Source organism: Perissodus microlepis, chromosome 6, assembly GCF_051167445.1.
Source record: "Perissodus microlepis isolate ML-2025 ecotype Zambia chromosome 6, ASM5116744v1, whole genome shotgun sequence".
NCBI classification, from domain to species: Eukaryota; Metazoa; Chordata; class Actinopteri; order Cichliformes; family Cichlidae; genus Perissodus; species Perissodus microlepis.
In genome coordinates, this window is record NC_140466.1 from 36,310,108 (window position 1) to 36,328,146 (window position 18,039).

An 18,039-nucleotide genomic window follows, 5' to 3' on the forward strand; every position below is an offset into this window, starting at 1 on the left:
AGGATGCAAGTCTGAGTTGCACATCTAGTTTCACACATCATTCAACTGTGAGGAGCATCAAACTGACCTGCCACAACATCCAGCTGTAAGATGGAGTTCTGATGTCCTCTTGAGTTCTGGGCAACACAGTAATAACTCCCACTGTGTTCAGGTTGGATGTCAGTGATGGTGAAGTTCTGTCCTGATGCCTTTGGTGACTCATCATCCTCCTTGTACCAGGTGTAATTAGCTGCTGGGTTAGCATCACTGCTACAGGTCAGAGTGACTGAACTGCCCTCCACTATCTCAGCAGAGGGACTCACTGACACAGAGGGAAGTCTCGGAGGATCTAGTAAACAGTAAATTAAAAACTATGTAAATGTATATTCAAATTCTGTTAAGATTCTTAAAAAGTATTTTGAAAGTTTAGACTGACAAAAAACACTCACATTGTACATGCACTGATAGAGAGGTAGAGTTGGCCTCTCCATGCACATTCTCAGACTTGCAGGAATAATCCCCACTGTCCTCCAACCTGATGGAGATAAAGTGATAAACACCCTGTTGTCCTGCTGACAGTACTTTGTTGTCTTTGTACCAGGTGTAATTAGCTGCTGGGTTAGCATCACTGCTGCAGATCAGATTTACAGGGCTGCCTTCCACTATCTCATCAGAGGGACTCACTGATAGAGACAGAAACTTTGGAGCATCTGAAAGAGAAGGTAAAGACACAGAGAGTTTGCCTGTCCATTGATGACTTAAACATGTTCATGTAGTGTGATCGTTGGATAAGGTAATTGGATTTATATAATCCTTTGGTTGCCAATCAGGTCTCTCTCGTGACATGTAAGAGTCTAATTTCTGTCCTTCAACCACTCAAATCAATACAAAGGATGTAAATATAGGAAAGTCTTCTACTTATCATTCTGAAAGTCAAATGAAACCAAACCCAACCAAAAGAAACCTACAGATTCAACCAGAATCACAAAAAATATGTTCAAAGCAGAAACAAATCTGTGCTGTTGTGGAGGGTTTTGTGGCATTCAGACAATTACAGTACCACCCATCTATCCATCCATCCATCTATCTATCCATCCTCTTATCTTTGTAAGGGTCACGGAGGGCTGGAGCCTATCCCAGCTGCCATAGGGCAGGAGACAGGTGTTGCAGGGACAGACAGATAGCCAGTCACACTCACAATCACACCTATGGACAATTTAGAATAACCAATTAACCCAACCCCACTAACTGTATGTCTTACTGATGGTTTACATCTCAGGGATGTATATCCAGAAGCCATTTGGAATCCAGAGTGCTTTACTGAAGCTGCACAGTGAACAACTAGCCATGTTTTTACTTACATTTTACATCAAGAAGTTTGTTCCTAGACGTCTTCATCCCCAGCTTGTTTCTGGCTTTACAGTAATACTCTCCAGAGTCAGAGGACTGAATGGAGCTGAACCCAAGCTGGAAGCTCTCACTGAGAGGTTTGTGATCATTGTTCTTGTACCAGGTATATTTAGCTGCTGGGTTAGCATCACTGCTACAGGTCAGAGTCACTGAACTGCCCTCCACTATCTCAGCAGAGGGACTCACTGACACAGAGGGAAGCTTTGGAGCATCTGGAGGAGGAAACATGAACATATTTAATGTTTAATTACACATTATGATTGAGTTTTCATAGTAGAAGATAAAACTACATGCCCCGCCAACAACACTACAGCTCACATTAAACAAACACTCATGGGTTGTTCTGTTGCTTTCTTTAGACCAAAGACGGTCTGAATCTCCTGATTTATGAGCCCCAGAGTTAGGTTTGAAAATGGGTCTGACGATTTTATCCAGCAGTGAATATATCATTAGCTAACACGTGGAGATCAGGCACAGTACTATGAAAAAGTATTTGCCCCCTTACAGATTTCTTTTTAAAAATGTTACTAATTTATCACACCTCTAGAACTTTTGAATAAAGATATCACTTAAATAGATAGCTGGATAGCTTTTTCTCTTAATAACCCTTTAAACCCTGACCTAAACCAGGGGTGGGCAACTCCAGGCCTCGAGGACCAGTGTCCTGCATGTTTTAATTGTAGTCTTGATCTAACACAGCTCATTCAGATGGTTAAATTACCTCCTCAACATGTCTTGAAGTTCTCCAGAGGTCTGGTAATGAACTAATCATTTGATTCAGATGTGTTGACCCAGGGTGAGCTCTAAAACCTGCAGGACACCAGCCCTCGAGGCCTGGAGTTGTCACCCTTGCTAAAAATGCTAACCGTCACAGGTGACAGGTTAGGGTTTAAAGGGTTAAATGAAATGAAATCAATTAAAAGACTATTTAAAAGCTGCATTTTGCATTCGTCTAATGGTAAAATGTGTTTGATGACCACAAACAAACAAGTGTGGCAAAAATGCAAAAAACTAAGAAATCAAGGAGGCAGATATTTTACATAAATATTACAAGCAGCAAATCCAAACTCTGTCACATGTGCTCAGTGTGAATTCTCGTCAGGTCTCATCACCAGTGGTGGACCTGCCAGTTCTGGTGTTATCTTATTAAAGCCAGTGCATCTGCACAGTGCTAGGCTATGATTACAAGTCTGACTAAAGGATTTCCTACTCCACCCTGATGCAGTCTGTTTCTGACAGTTTGTCCGTTAACATAAACATGCACATGAGTAGTTCACTCAGGTTCATTTTATAGCTCTCTGGCAATGTTGCTCCTCTTCCTCCAGACACTCTTTGATGCTCTTTTATCACCTTCATCTCATGCATCCAGCAGATACGAGAACACTAACATGAAGGATTCACAGAGGTTGCTTTTTCCTAAATGTACCTGCAGTTTGACTTTGTGTTAATTGAGCAGTACATATCTGGAAGCCAATAGAATAAAGTGAATAAAATAATAATCTACTGAAGCTACTGAATGAACTACAGTACCAGAATATCAATATATGAAGAAATGTATTTTTTAAAATATTAATGGTCTTTTACACACAATTCACAATGATGATGTTGTGTCCAGTCCTTTTTGTCCCCAGGTCGTTTACAGCTATGCAGTAATACTCTCCAGCATCAGAAGACTGAATGGAGCTGAAGATGAGCTGGGAGTCTTTACTGAGAGGTTTCTGATCATCCTCCTTGTACCAGGTGTAATTAGCTGCTGGGTTAGCATCACTGCTACAGGTCAGAGTCACAGAGCTGCCCTCCACTATCTCACCCGAGAGAGTCACTGACACAGAGTGGCGTATTGGAGCATCTGGAGGAAGAAAAAAAACCATAAACATGTGTAATGCAACAGTTACAGATACATAGAAACATCAATGTTAATTTTTTTTTTACCTGTAACAAGCAAAGTGACTCCAGGAGAGCCAGTATAACGTCCACTACGATTGTTTGTCTCAAACCTGAACTTGTATTGAGCTGAGTCGCTCTCTCTCAGGTCTGTGATTCTCAGAGTGCTGTTGTTCCGAAAAAAATAATACTCCACTCGAGCGTCATAGTTTGGATCAGTTTTTAGATCCATTCTGCTCTCTAAGTCACTAGCCACAACATGCAGCCACTAGCACCCACCATCACATCCGGTTTAGTCGAGTTATTTTTTTACTTTGAACAACCAACACTGCAGAAATGCATGTGACCAAAACAATTCAGTAAAACCATACAGCCTGTGTGTGGGCTTCCTCTTCTGTCTTTAAAAGACTTTTTACAGTAGCTCTCTTTAGAAGACTTCACTGAGAGGTCTGAGAGGGTCGTGCTGTTCTGTAGTGCATGAGGGTTAAAACTACTCATAAGCATAAGATGTATAAATGGGTCTTGTAGCTATATGCCACAGTGGCTGATGAAGAGGTGATCATTGTGATCAACATATCACAAAAAGGTTAATTTGAGAAAATCTAAGTTAGCTGTATGTAAGCGGCAATACATGAAAAACCACAGGACCCATCATACAAGCTAGTTTAGAGGTGATTCTTACAAAGATTAATAACACAAAAAATGCAAACTCCCAAACCCTAACAACACAACTGCTTTAGGAATTTAACTTTTATCCCACCAGATTTTAATACTTACAGTTAAAATTGTACTCCTCTCTCACTTTATCTCTCACTTCGACCGCCATTGTTACAAGAACAAAATTCTCCAGTATGGATCGCAATGAATCCTGGGATAGGGTGGGCCATAAAGGATACACCCAAACCATCCTTCAAATCCAGGGAAATGGTGGATGTGTTTGTGGGCCGCATTTGGATCAGCCTTCGAATTTGGACAGCCTTCATCACCTGACTGTGATTTAATCAGCCTACAAATGCAGTTTCCGAAGGATGCCTCTGAATTTGGACACAGCCACTGTGGAACCGTCCTTTCTTCTACTCAGCAGCGTACCAAGATCCTGCGTGATGAACCAAAGATTTTGAATTTTTATTCATTAGTCCATAATACCTTCTTCCAGTCTTCAGTAGTCCAATGTGTTTCATAGGTAGTCCAATGTGTTATCCCAGGCAAGCCTCTTTGGTTGCTCAGAAGGTAGAGCAGGTCATTTGACAATGAGAAGATTGTTTTTGGTTCCCTGGCTTCTCCAGTCTGCATGTCAAAGTATCCTTGGGCATGATACTGAACCTCAGGTTACTCCCTGATGTTTTTATCAGAGCATGAATGTGATTGTTAGATAGAAAACTTGTTTGTTTTGTTTTCTTATTTTTTATGTTTTTATTATTATTTAGTTTTCTTTATAGAACATTGTAGTGGCTGAGGGAGGGGGGCCACTAACCCAAAGTCTCATGGGACGTTCATGCAGACATTCATGAGTTGAGTCACAGTGTTAATAAGAGCTATTTCAGTTATCCTGTGTGCATTTCTCATTGCTATTGTTAATTCGTCATGTGAATTGCAGCTGTTTGTTTAGTACTGAGTAATGGCCATCATGACTGAGACTGCTGTGCCATTTAATGATCTGTGGTCACTGTTGCTGATTGGGGGTGTTATGCTAATAGAGCTGCATTCCTGTAGTTGAGCAGTTAATGAAACAGCAGGACTGCAAATAAAGATTGAGATATCAGTTTACTCACCACAATAGCTTCATTATTTTTATTGTATGATGATCACCTGTAGCAGCAGGCGCTTCAGTTCACAATGCAACAGATCACTAGTATGATAATGGTACTATAAACTGTGTGTGTGGTTTTCAAATGTGGATCAAAGAGCAAAGAGCTGCATCAACAAGGCAGCTTAAAAGAAGCAGAAACTGTTGTGTTGGTGATAAACATCAGATATTTATCACCAACTCAACAGTACAGATTAAATCAGGAAGTTCATTTTTTCTTGTATTGGCTCGTTGTGCGCATGAAAGCTGTGAAGAGGAAGGAAGCTGACATATTTCAGAAGTGTGATTTCTGTCTTTTGCCTGCACACCAGAGAGTAAACGACTCTTTAGAGATGATGATCTTCCCTTCGCCTTTGAAATGGTAAATGGCCTATATTTGTATAGCACTTTACTTAGACCCTAAGGACCCCAAAGCGCTTTACACATTCAGTAATCAACCTATTCACACACAGGTGATGGCAAGCTACATTGGAGCCACAGCCACCCTGGGGCGCACTGACAGAGGTGAGGCTGCCGGACACTGGCGCCACGACCACCACCAGTAGGCAACGGGTAAAGTGTCTTGCCCAAGGACACAACAACCGAGACTGTCCGAGGCGGGGCTCGACCCGGCAACCTTCTGATTACAATGCGAACTCCCAAATCTTGAGCCACGATCGCCCAAAGTAGAATTGTTTATTAGTGTGTACATGTGGTTACATTATTTACTTGCTGCCATGTTTTACTGCTTCTGAAGTCACATAGACAGATGACCGGAGCACCTATGAGTTTAACTGGGTGCAGTGGGAGGATTTGTTTTGGTCCTTCTCTCTGTATCAAGTGCTGTATGTCTGCATTTAGCTTCAGAAATGAAGGAAATGTGGACAGTTTAATTAATTGTATAAACATGCACCAGAGGTGACATTTTTGTTATCTATTCCGTTGCTGTAAATAGTTTGTCACGCCTTAAGTCTATTATTGGTTTCCTGTGGTTTTCACACTGACAGAAACTCAACATGAACCTGACTGCAGTGTGATCAGAGTGGAAACTAACAAATGCATTAACAGTGTGTTCCTGTTCTACTTATTAAACTGCATCACAGGATAATTATTGTTATCTACAAGCACCAGGTTCCGTATGGACATATTTCTGTTTGATAGCACACACCGATAACTCAGACTTACCAAACACATCAGTACAGTGAGAGTTATTATTGTGAAGCCAAGAACAGCAGAAGATGTCAGAACTGCAACCTACATCTGTTTGCTTTAACAGGTGAGCTATAAACTCTCAGGATCTGATCAAATCAATATAAATATTCACACACTTTTTGTAACTGTGTTAAGAAAAGAAACTCCATTGTATCGTATGTTGATAGAATAGAATAGAATAGAATAGAATGTCACGTACAAGTACAAGGCAAAGAATTGCAGTTTGCATCCAGCCAGAAGGTACGTTAGCCATGATATAGATACATTACAGAAATTATAGGTATGAAGGTACAAAATATGGGTCTATTATGGGTATGTTATGAATATGCTATGACTATAAGTATGTACAGGCTGTAGTGAGTGTACAAGCTATGTACAGGCTATGAACAGCATATAAATATGAAAACTATACAGAAATATGAACTATGCAAGTCATAAACTGTTGTAAAAAGTTGTAGAAGTATAATTATCGTATTGTACAGAATGATTGTTGATACAGCATTTACAGTAGTGCAGTTGATGGCACCAAACACATAAATGATCACTCTATAAATTAATCTCTTAATCTAATATTTCTGCTTGGACGTATCTCCTGTTTGTTTCCTGTATGGAAACCTGTACTAATGATCAATATCATCAGACTGACTCTGGTGGTCCTGAAGCTGATTCTTCTAGAACCCTACACCTCTTCTCGCAGTCTGAGATCTTCTAGGCAAAGGCTGTTAATGGTCCCACAAACTCATTTTTCTGATTTCTGTTTTTACACCGCGTTCCAAATTATTATGCAGATGATATTTTTCTCTGATTTCCCTAAATATTTGATGCAAATGACAGTCAGCATAATATTTGAGTATAATTCAAATCTCCAAAAGTTGATTCTGTTCATCTGGACGTAGCGTTTTGTGGGAGAAATGTTTCGTCACTCATCCGAGTGACTTCTTCAGTCTCAGCTGACTGCAGGTTTCCCCAAATCTTATAAACAGTTGTTACGTTCTTAGTCTAGGCGAGTATTGAACCCAACAAGAAGTTGGCCCACTCCTGCTCCACCAAAGCAAGAACACAAACAACAATATCTTTTTAAAGCAGCCATTTATTTTCTTCAGCAGTGAGCAGTGCCAAAAATAACAAACAAAACTCCCTAATGGTGCCTATGCTTTCCTATACAAATGAAAACCAAACAAAAGACAATTCACTTACCTAACTTTCTAAATGAAAAACGAGAAAACTCAATCAACAAAAATGGCTTCTCACACCTACTAGGCTGCTGCAGTGAAGAATATATACAAGGTGAACAAAATACACGATTGCTACTTGACAAAACTATTTACAGCTATTTACAAAATGGAGGTACTAACGCCACACACACACAAGGTTATACTTGCAAATTAATTTGGCACAGACACTCTACACAGCAACGAATCAAAAACACAGGTTCTTTGTTGGATGGTGGAGGTTAGGAGAGAGGGGGCCAGGTGGCTGTCATCCAGTAGTTAAGTACTGGAGGTGATTAGCCAATTATCCAATCCAAGGACAGGAAGAAACTCCACCCAACTACTCAGCAGGCATGCCCAGGTGTCCACCTCCTAAAAGAGAGGGGAAAAAAACCACAGCCATCCTCTGGTGGGAGGAGTCACACATAAAACAAACACTGCCAACATTAGATCATAACATTTCCCCCCACCCAAAAATCAAACATTTAACCCCAAATGAAATGTTTGATTCATGACCTAGAGAGGGTATCAGCCATGACGTTCTCTAAGCCCTTTTTGTACCGGATTTCAATGTTGAAGTCCTGGAGGAGTAAGGACCAGCGCATAAGGCGCTGGTTGTTGTTCTGCATTCGAGTTAGGAACTGGAGAGGGTTGTGGTCAGAGAACACGACGGTTGGAACGGGACTGGACCCAAGGTACACTTCAAAGTGCTGCAAGGCTAGCAATAAGGCTAAGGCTTCCTTTTCAATCGTGCTGTAATGCAATTGGTGTTTTAGGAATTTTTTGGAAAAGAAACAGACTGGATGGTCAATGCCATTTCCATCCTCCTGCAAAAGCACTGCACCAGCCCCCATAACCTGCCATGCCTAGAAAACGCCACAGCTCCCGACGCGTCTGCGGAGCTGGGAAGTTTAATATTGCCTGCACTTTCACAGCAACAGGGAGGACTTGACCCTGTCCTACTTGTTTCACTAGGTAGGTTACAACAGCCTTTCCAAACTCACACTTAGCCAAGTTTAGTGTCAGAGAGGCATCACGCAAACGGTCAAATATTTCACTGAGAGTTTTGAGGTGTTCAGTCCAGGTGGATGAATAGGCCACTATATCATCCAGATACACTTCGCCGTTTATGACACCATGTAACTCAGTGTTCATCAGTCGTTGGAATGTGACGGGAGCATTTCTTAACCCGAACGGCATGACGGTGTATTGCAAAAAATGATCGGGTGTAACAAAGGCACTGATTTCTGATGCGCGTTTGGTTAATGGGACTTGCCAGTATCCTTTTAGGAGGTCAAGTTTGGTCACAAAGTTTGCCAAGCCCACACGATCGACCAGGTCATCCATGCGTGGGAGTGGAAAAGAGTGGTTTTGTAGCAGCATTTACCTTTCGGTAATCGTTACAGAAACGGGAGGTTTGATCGGGTTTTGGAACAAGCAATGATGGTGAGCTCCAAGAACTATTACTGGGAAGGGCAAAACCATGGTCAAGAAGATACTGGACTTTTTGCTGCATTACGGCACGCTTAGTGGGATTTACTCTGTAGGCATGTTGCTTTATTGGTTTGTGATCACCCATGTCAATATCATGACTTAGCACGTGCGTTTGAGTGGGGATATCACCAAAAAGAGTTGGGTAATTGTTAATGAGCTCTTGGACATCAGATTTGCCAGGATCAGACAGATGTGCTAAATAGACATCTAAGTCAGCCAAAATTTCAGAGTTCCTCAGACGTGCACCGGAAACAGAGCTGTGCCTGTCATCCAACCCATCATCGCAGGGACTATATAAGGGTTGAGAGACAGACACTGACACAATAGGTGACACAGCAGGCGATGGACCAGAGCATTCACGACCAACATACTCCTTCAGCATGTTGATGTGTCAGGGGTTAACACGACGTAATCGGTTTCACTCAGTTTACGCTCAATGACATACGGACCGGAAAACTTTTCCTGCAGGGGAGACCCAACGACAGGCAAGAAAACCAACACACGATCACCTGACTGGAACATCCGTGCTACAGACTTTTTATCAAAATGGGTTTTCATTCTGACCTGAGCCTTTGCTAGCGCATCACGAGCAAAATTGCAGGCATTATGAAGCCTCTCTCTAAACGAACTAACATAGTCCAGAATGTTTTCTCTTGGACGATGCCTATCTTAGAGAAATTTCACTTTCAAAAGATGTAGCGGACCACGCACAGTGTGGCCAAAAACTAAATCAGCTGGACTGAACCCCAAAGACTCCTGGCATGTCTCCCTGACGGCGAACAACAGTAGTGGCAACCCCTCATCCCACTCACGGCTTGACTCAGTGCAAAATTTGCGACGCATGTTTTTCAGAGTTTGGTGGAACCTTTCTAAGGCACCCTGACTCTCTGGGTGATACGCGCTGGAAGTGTGATGGTTAACACTGAGCTTTGTCATGACCTGGGCAAAAACTTTAGACATAAAATTTGTGCCCTGATCTGTTTGGATGTGTTTAGGTAGTCCAAAGGTAGAAAAGAACTTAACAAGTGCTTTCACAATCCCACGGGTTTTTAATGAGCGCAACGGAATGGCCTCAGGATAACGGGTGGCAGTACACATCATGGTGAGGAGGTATTGGTTCCCGGACTTTGTTTTTGGAAGAGGACCAACACAATCAACAATGACATGCTCAAATGGTTCCCCAACAACTGGGATGGGTTTTAACGGAGCTGCCGGAATTACCTGATTTGGTTTACCAGCAAGCTGACATGTATGGCACGAGCGGCAGAATGTTACTACATCAGATTTGAGACCAGGCCAGGGGTCCGTTCTTCGTACCTCGCTTACTACATCCAAGATCAAATGACACATCAAAGATCAAATCATCGCGCCAACTTTGAGCTCGCTATTCCAGTTCTCCGAACACACCTGTTGTTGACGATTAGTACAGCTGGATGAAGTAATGTGAGATCACTGGGTGGCTTAAAAGGGGCTACGCATCGATAGTAGAAACATTGATCGGCAACCCTTTGATTGGTCGGCAAAAATGTCGAAGGAGCGCGCTCAGTATTTTTCGCAGCAGAGCAAGAACTCTTGATTGAGGGATTTCAGGAGTTTCAGAGTTCAATTAAAACGCAAGGGAACACTGCAAAGGCTGCAAAAGCAAGGAGAGAGGGCTGGCAGAAAGTTGCTGACAAATTAAACTCGTAAGTAATTTAATAATAATAATGGATTGGATTGATATAGCGCTTTTCAAGGCACCCAAAGCGCTTTACAATGCCACTATTCATTCACTCTCACATTCACACACTGGTGGAGGCAAGCTACGGTTGTAGCCACAGCTGCCCTGGGGCAGACTGACAGAAGCGAGGCTGCCATATCACGCCATCGGCCCCTCTGGCCAACACCAGTAGGCGGTAGGGTAAATTTATTATATTATATTACATTATATCATATTATATTATATTACATTATATCCTCTTTCACATTAGAGCCACAACAGGACCCACTAGAACATGGGAACAAGTAAAAGTGAAATATAAGAATATTCTACAGAATGGTAATATTTATCACTTATATTGCTTTTAGTCTCTTGAAAAGAGACCCTGAAATAATCTGTTTGTTTGTTTATAACAGCAACCAAGAAAAGGGCAGAGCAAAAAAAGACAGGTGGTGGTCCTGCACCCCCTCGTCAACAAGTTGGTTAAGTAAATAATACCCTCACGGGAAAATCGATATCTCTCTATGAGCACACTGTCGCGCTGAGCTAAAGGATCCTGTCTATCCCGCAATATACGCTGAATTCTGAAAACTCTCCTTATCAATCTTGCACCTTCCGCAATGGGTTGCTCGCGTACAAACGGACAGGACATGGCTGCGACAGACTTCCCAAATCCACCTTCGCTTTTATAGCCGTGGTCTCTCATCTTGATTACACGAAGTAATTTACGATTACTACTCTAAAATATGAATTACATCTGAAATAATCAAATACATTAAATAGAATGATTAATAGTACATTTCCCTTTTTTTAGGAAATGACCTGTATGTATCTGTATGAAATCAATAAAAGAATCAAATACTGCATTATCTTTAGTTACATTGATAATATTTATTTATGGAAAAACAGTGGAAAAATATCGCTGTTGCTTTCGTATAAATGAAGCGGACATACCTGAGTGGCCGCGATCTAATCCTGTTTACATAAAGTAAGCCTGCTCCCAAGCAGGTTTACCCTTACGGATCTGTTGCTATGACAGCAAGTCCCGGATGAGCTTCGGAGAACCGAACGATCCAAGATCACGCGAAATCGTCAACAATCAAATCCAGCTAACTTACTTAGCGAGGTACGAAGAACGGACCCCAGAAGTAGTAACGGAGGACACTGTTGTATGTTTTTGTGATTCCCAAGTGACCGGACATGATGTGGTCATGTGCTAAGCTTAGGACCTGGGAACGAAATGACTGCGGAACAACAATTTGCTGCACTCCCTCATGTGTGCAGCCAGAACTGGGAGTCCAGTAGCGCATCAGCACCCCATCCTCAATGAGGTAAGACGCAGATTTCCTACACTTAGGTTCCTTCACATAAGCCCAACAGGATGACAAGCTTTCATAATTTTTCTGGGCTTCTATAAGCTTGTCTTTATCTACTGAGAGTGTCATAGCTTCCTCATCAGGCTGAAGCTCTACTGAAACAGGGGTACTTTCAAATTTGGGTGGCGTGCTTGTTGGATCTGAATCACTTAGGAAAGAGTCGCTAAGATCCACCAAGTCTCCATGTTTGCATGCCTGCGCACGGGTCACAGCACACACAGGAAATAAAGGAACAGAGTTTGGTGCGGCAAGATCAAAACCACTAGTGTCTGCAATGGGTGTTTCGACTACCTCAGGCAACGGAAAAACTTTGCAGCCAGCTAGATCGTTTCCAAGGATGATGTCAATGCCTGCAACCGGTAACTGGGGTCGCACACCAAGTTTAACCTCACCCGACACAAACTGAGACGAGAGCTGTACAAAGTGCAAAGGCACACGCATTACACACATTCTAACTCCCCACGCTAACACATTGGCACAACAATAGGATTGAGCTGAGAACGGTAAGACACCCTCACGAATGAGTGACTGCTTTGCACCAGTGTCCCGCAAAATACTAACAGGAACCCTCTTTTCTTCTCCCATCAATGAAACAAAACCTTTTGACACAAAGGCTTGAACTCTTCATCTACTTTATCACTTTGAATTACAGTCACATCTTATAAGGTATGAGGTTTAGTCTGTAGAAGGTTTACTGGAGAGGGAGATTTACCCTTCCTGGTCTGTTCCTTTCTTTTGAGAATGGGACAAACAGCAATGAGGTGTCCCTGCTCATGGCAATAATAACACTTTCTATTTTCAATGGATGAGGTGGTGGTACGACAGGTGTTCGACCAGATTTTGGGGCTAACAGAGGTCGGTGGGCTGTGAACAGGAGATGAAAACACCCCTTTGTGTGTCAACACAAACTCATCAGCCTGTACAGCAGCAGCGGCAAGAGTTGTAACCTTCTGTTCGTTTAAGTAGGTTACCACTTTTTCTGGGAGTTGACTTTTGAACTCTTCTAACAACACCAACTCACGCAAGTCATCTAAGGTTTTTACTTTTGTAGCGTGACACCATTTATCAAACAGAGTTTTCTTTTCTCTGGCAAACTCCACATAAGTCTGGGTGGCAGATTTTTTCACATTCCTAAATCTTTGCCTATAAGCCTCTGGCACAAGCTCGTATGCACACAGGACAGCAGCTTTCAAAATGTCATAGTCCATCCAAACTGTCCTCAAGTGAAAGAGCTGTGCATACCTCTTGAGCTTTCCCCACCAATTTGCATTGAAGTAAAAGAGACCATACATTCTTTGGCCAGTGTAGTGCACCTGCAATGCGCTCAAACACTGTGAAATAAGAGTCTACCTCAGTTTCTCTAAATGCTGGGACTAATTTGATGTGCCTACTTACATCAAAGCTGTCTTCTGGCTTAGGGGATGGTGACTGCGGGGATGGTGACTGCGGGGATGGTGACTGTGGAGCTGACCGAGGTGTAGGAGGACTGGCAGATACAGAGGCTCCCCTCTCTATCTCCAGAGCCCTCACCCTTAAGTGCATAGCTTCCACCTCCAACTGCTGCTTTTTTAACTCCACTTCCTTTATGCGCAGCGTTAACTGCAGCTCTTCCGCAGAAGGGCCAGGTTGAGAAGGGAGATTTTTCAGTGGGGCAGGAATACCAGCAACAGCTCCCAGCTTGACGCCCTCTGCAGGACCTGGCTCACCAAACAACCCCCTTTCATGCAGTTTAATACACAGGAGCTCTTTAAGCTCTTTTTTCTTTGCATTCAATGGCACAGTCACATCAAAGAAATTGGCAATAAGAATGAGGTCATCCTTTTTACATCTGTCCAACTTTTCTTCAGTTGGGCCTAAAGTGAAATCCTCCAATTTAAATTCCATACTAACACACACACCCTGCCACACAAGAAAAAACTGCCAACCAGAAAAAGCAGAGCTAACCCAGAACACAGGTAACCCACCTGCGACAATGGCAATGAACAACGAACGAAAGAGCCCACTCACCAAAAGAACCCAACAAGAAAAAAGAAAAGAAAAGAATGGACGAGCCCCCAATTAATGTTACGTTCTTAGTCTAGGCGAGTATTGAACCCAACAAGAAGTTGGCCCACTTCTGCTCCACCAAAGCAAGAACACAAACAACAATATCTTTTTAAAGTGCTAAGCAGCCATTTATTTTCTTCAGCAGTGAGCAGTGCCAAAAATAACAAACAAAACTCCCTAATGGTCCCTATGCTTTCCTATTCAAATGAAAACCAAACAAAAGACAATTCACTTACCTAACTTTCTAAATGAAAAACAGGAGAAAACTCAATCAACAAAAATGGCTTCTCACGCCTACTAGGCTGCTGCAGTGAAGAATATATAAACAAGGTGAACAAAATACACGATTGCTACTTGACAAAACTATTTACAGTAGTGATGGCCCGCTTGCAGCTGAAGCTCCAGTGTGTGTGTCAAAAAAATCAACACATTGCTTCAGAAGCACTGTGTCGAAGCTTGATTCGTTTGGCCAGAGTCACGTGATCAGTGACGTCCGAAGCTTCATTTAGAACCTAACTGCTTCGGTGTCTGAGTCAATGGTTTATAAGGAAATGAATCATTCGCGGGATTTGTGGAGTGTTTTGATGGTGACAGATAGCGAACCACTGATCATTCCACTGAGAGATTTGGAGCCAGCGAGGAATAGAGGAGGCTCTGTTGTGTGGGAGAATTTTGAGTTGATTTTTGTCAATCGGGTGGGTTTTCCAGCTTTGTGTTCTGGCTGTTTGCTTTTGTTTTGTGCGTGTTTATTATATCTGAAAACGGGAAAAAGGTAAAATGTCAAAAATCTGCTTCCATAATATAAATATCATTAAATAACTTTAGAAAAACTTCCACTTGACTCTTTACATGTAATGTTGTAAAAATATATATTTTATTGTTTAATTAATCTTAAACTGCTAGTCTGCCAAATGTGCAGCAATTGAATTTATTTATTCTCTTTATCTGATAGTTTGTGGGGCCCAGGTAGACTGTATAACTGCATCTCTGCCAGTTTCTCTGCACTCCAGCCTCTTCTGTGCCATGTGAAGGGATTTTCCTTAAGGCAGGAGAAATTATCTCCATGAAAAGGAACAGGTTCGGCCATCGCACACCAGAACAAATTCTCTTCTTAAATAAAAATGAAAAAGGGCTACTTTAAATGCATCATGTTTTTAATTTGCAAGTTCATAAGCATTTCCCCTTTCCAGTTCACAATCAATTCTACCCCCAGGTCAAAAATATGTCTTGGAAAATTTCCCTAATATAATATTATTTATAAATATACCCGTCTAGCGGTTAATTGCATAAGTGCATGGAGGCAGGACCTCACAGCAGAAGCAGACTCCATAATGTGTTGTACATTATCATATGTATATTATATGTAATGTGATATTTTTCAATTATTGTATTTACCAACATCAAGAAGTCTCAAGCAAAGAAAGACCAAACCATGGTGCATGTTTAAACAAGGAGAGTTTACTGGTCAAAATTATTTATTAAACAAATAAACCACATTTTTTTAACCACCGAAAAATACATGTTCAAAGCAACACAACAGCGGCCCAATATCAGACAGAATTCCACTCTGTAGAGTGGGCAATCATTATGAAGCAGTTGGTTTTATTTTGTGGATTCAAGCTGCTCCTCATATTTCTGGCCACCAGATGTCACCAGAGAGGACTTTGTTTAAAAGCTTCGAGTAATGAACCGTTTTTCAATACAAGCTTCAATGCTTCAGAAAGCTTCATTTGGCCATCACTAATTTACAGCTATTTACAAAATGGAGGTACTAACGCCACACACACACAAGGTTATACTTGCAAATTAATTTGGCAAAGACACTCTACACAGCAACGAATCAAAAACACAGGTTCTTTGTTGGATGGTGGAGGTTAGGAGAGAGGGGGCCAGGTGGCTGTCATCCGGTAGTTAAGTACTGGAGGTGATTAGCCAATTATCCAATCCAAGGACAGGAAGAAACTCCACCCAACTACTCATCAGGCATGCCCAGGTATCCACCTCCTAAGAGAGAGGGGAAAAAACCCACAGCCATCCTCTGGTGGGAGGAGTCACACATAAAACAAACACTGCCAACATTAGATCATAACATTTCCCCCCACCCAAAAATCAAACATTTAACCCCAAATGAAATGTTTGATTCATGACCTAGAGAGGGTATCAGCCATGACGTTCTCTAAGCCCTTTTTGTACCGGATAAGTAATAATAAGTAATCAGTAAAGTAATGGGATTACTTTTTTGGGGAAGTAATCAGTAATTAGTTACTGATTACTTTTTTCAAGTAACTTGACCAACACTACTGATGCTGGTGAGAAGGCCTGCCTCACAGTCTCCTCTCTAATTCATCGCAAAGTTGTTCTACTGCAGCGGTCCCCAACCCCCGGGCCACAGACTGGTACCGGGCTGCAAGAGTTGAGGCTCGGATGTGAAATTTATGGTTGTCAGGGTTTTTATCATTAATTCGGTTTCCCTGGGTCTTTTCCCGTGTTGTAGTTATGTGTCTTATTTTGAAAGAAATGTTCACATATTACCATAGCGACCAGAGAGCATTAAGGGGCAGAGAGGAGGATGCTACTCTTGTTGGTGCATTTCAGGAGGACGCTGCTAATAAAGTTACACAATTACACAGTGAATTTGTGTTTATTGTTATATTTACAAAACACCACAGTTTTTGTCTTGGTCATATCATTTTATTTTGTTGTATTTGCCTGCGACACCTTAAAGGCCGGGCCGTGACAATATTGTCTGACATTAAACTGGTCTGTGGTGTAAAAAAGGTTGGAGACCCCTGTTCTACTGGGGTGAGGACAGTGTAGGACTTGACTGTGCAGCTAGTTAAGTTCTTCAATAAAGCATGATTTGTCACTCCAGAGAACAAATCTTCACTGCTCTAGAGTCCAGTGGTGGTGTGCTTTACAGCACTTCATCAAACACTTTGCATTGCACTTGGTGATGTAATGTTTGAATGCAGCTGCTCATCCATGGAAACCCATTCCATGAGATTCTCTGTGCACTGTTTTAGAACTAATCTTAAGGCCACATGAAGTTTGAAGGTCTGTAGCGATTGACTCTCTAGAAAAAGCTGGTGACCTCTGAGCACTATGCAATTCAGCATCCACTGGCCCCACTTTACTATCACTTTTACCTCTGCTCTCACTTTGTGGCTGAGTTGCTGTCATTCCCAGTGACTTCCACTTTTTTATAATACCACTAACAGTTGACTGTGGAATATTTACTAGGGAATTTCATGAGTGGACTTGTTGCACAGGTTTTTTTTAGAAGCAGTCTGCATGCCTAGCTGCTTGATTTTACACACCTGTGGACATGGATGTGATGGGAACACTGGAATTCACTGATTTGGATGGGTGAGTGAATACTTATGGCGACACAGTGTATCTGCAGAATTTTTCTTCGCTTCCAAATAAGTGAAGCAAAGTTTGGCATCCTCAATGCACTGCCTTGTACCGTGTATCATAACAAAAACAGAGTGGGTTGGTTTCTGCATTGCAGTTTCTAATTCTGGTTCATATATTTTTGGAGTGCTTTGTTGACGCTGTTGTACAGTGTAGCTGGATCCTCCTCAGTTTTTTGGTTTCTGTTACTGAAGGGAAAGGATATATAAATTAAAATAAATCAAATATTAAAAATAGTGTCAATAACTGTTTAAGTTATGCATTCACACTGTTAGTCTTTTTGTGTGTATGTATGCATGTATTTACTTGTTTGTTTATAACATCGGCTGGCCAGTTATCCTGATTGTACATTCATGCTAAACAAGGTAACTAGTTATTATTGGAATCTTAAATAGTTTACAGTGACTTTGTCCCGCACGCCATCAAACTGTTTAACTCCTCTCTGGAGGGGAGAGGGAGGGGAAACAGGAGGACAAAGGAGGGGGGAACAACTAAGCTGTAGTGCCTCTTCACCTCACTGTGCAATTA

At 41.8% G+C, this 18,039-nt stretch overlaps 1 protein-coding gene across 1 annotated transcript in view; it reads right to left on the reverse strand.

Moving 5' to 3' along the window:
• The window catches only part of LOC146386109 (B-cell receptor CD22-like), a 52,260-nt gene that overhangs the window by 23,035 nt on the left and 11,186 nt on the right, over window positions 1-18,039 (reverse strand). Inside the window, exons 6-8 of the mRNA XM_084930097.1 lie at window positions 1,341-1,601; window positions 429-689; window positions 75-328 (exon numbers count right to left, since the gene is read on the reverse strand). Coding sequence (XP_084786223.1) covers window positions 75-328; window positions 429-689; window positions 1,341-1,601 — 776 coding nt within the window. The remainder of the gene's footprint in view (window positions 1-74; window positions 329-428; window positions 690-1,340; window positions 1,602-18,039) is intronic.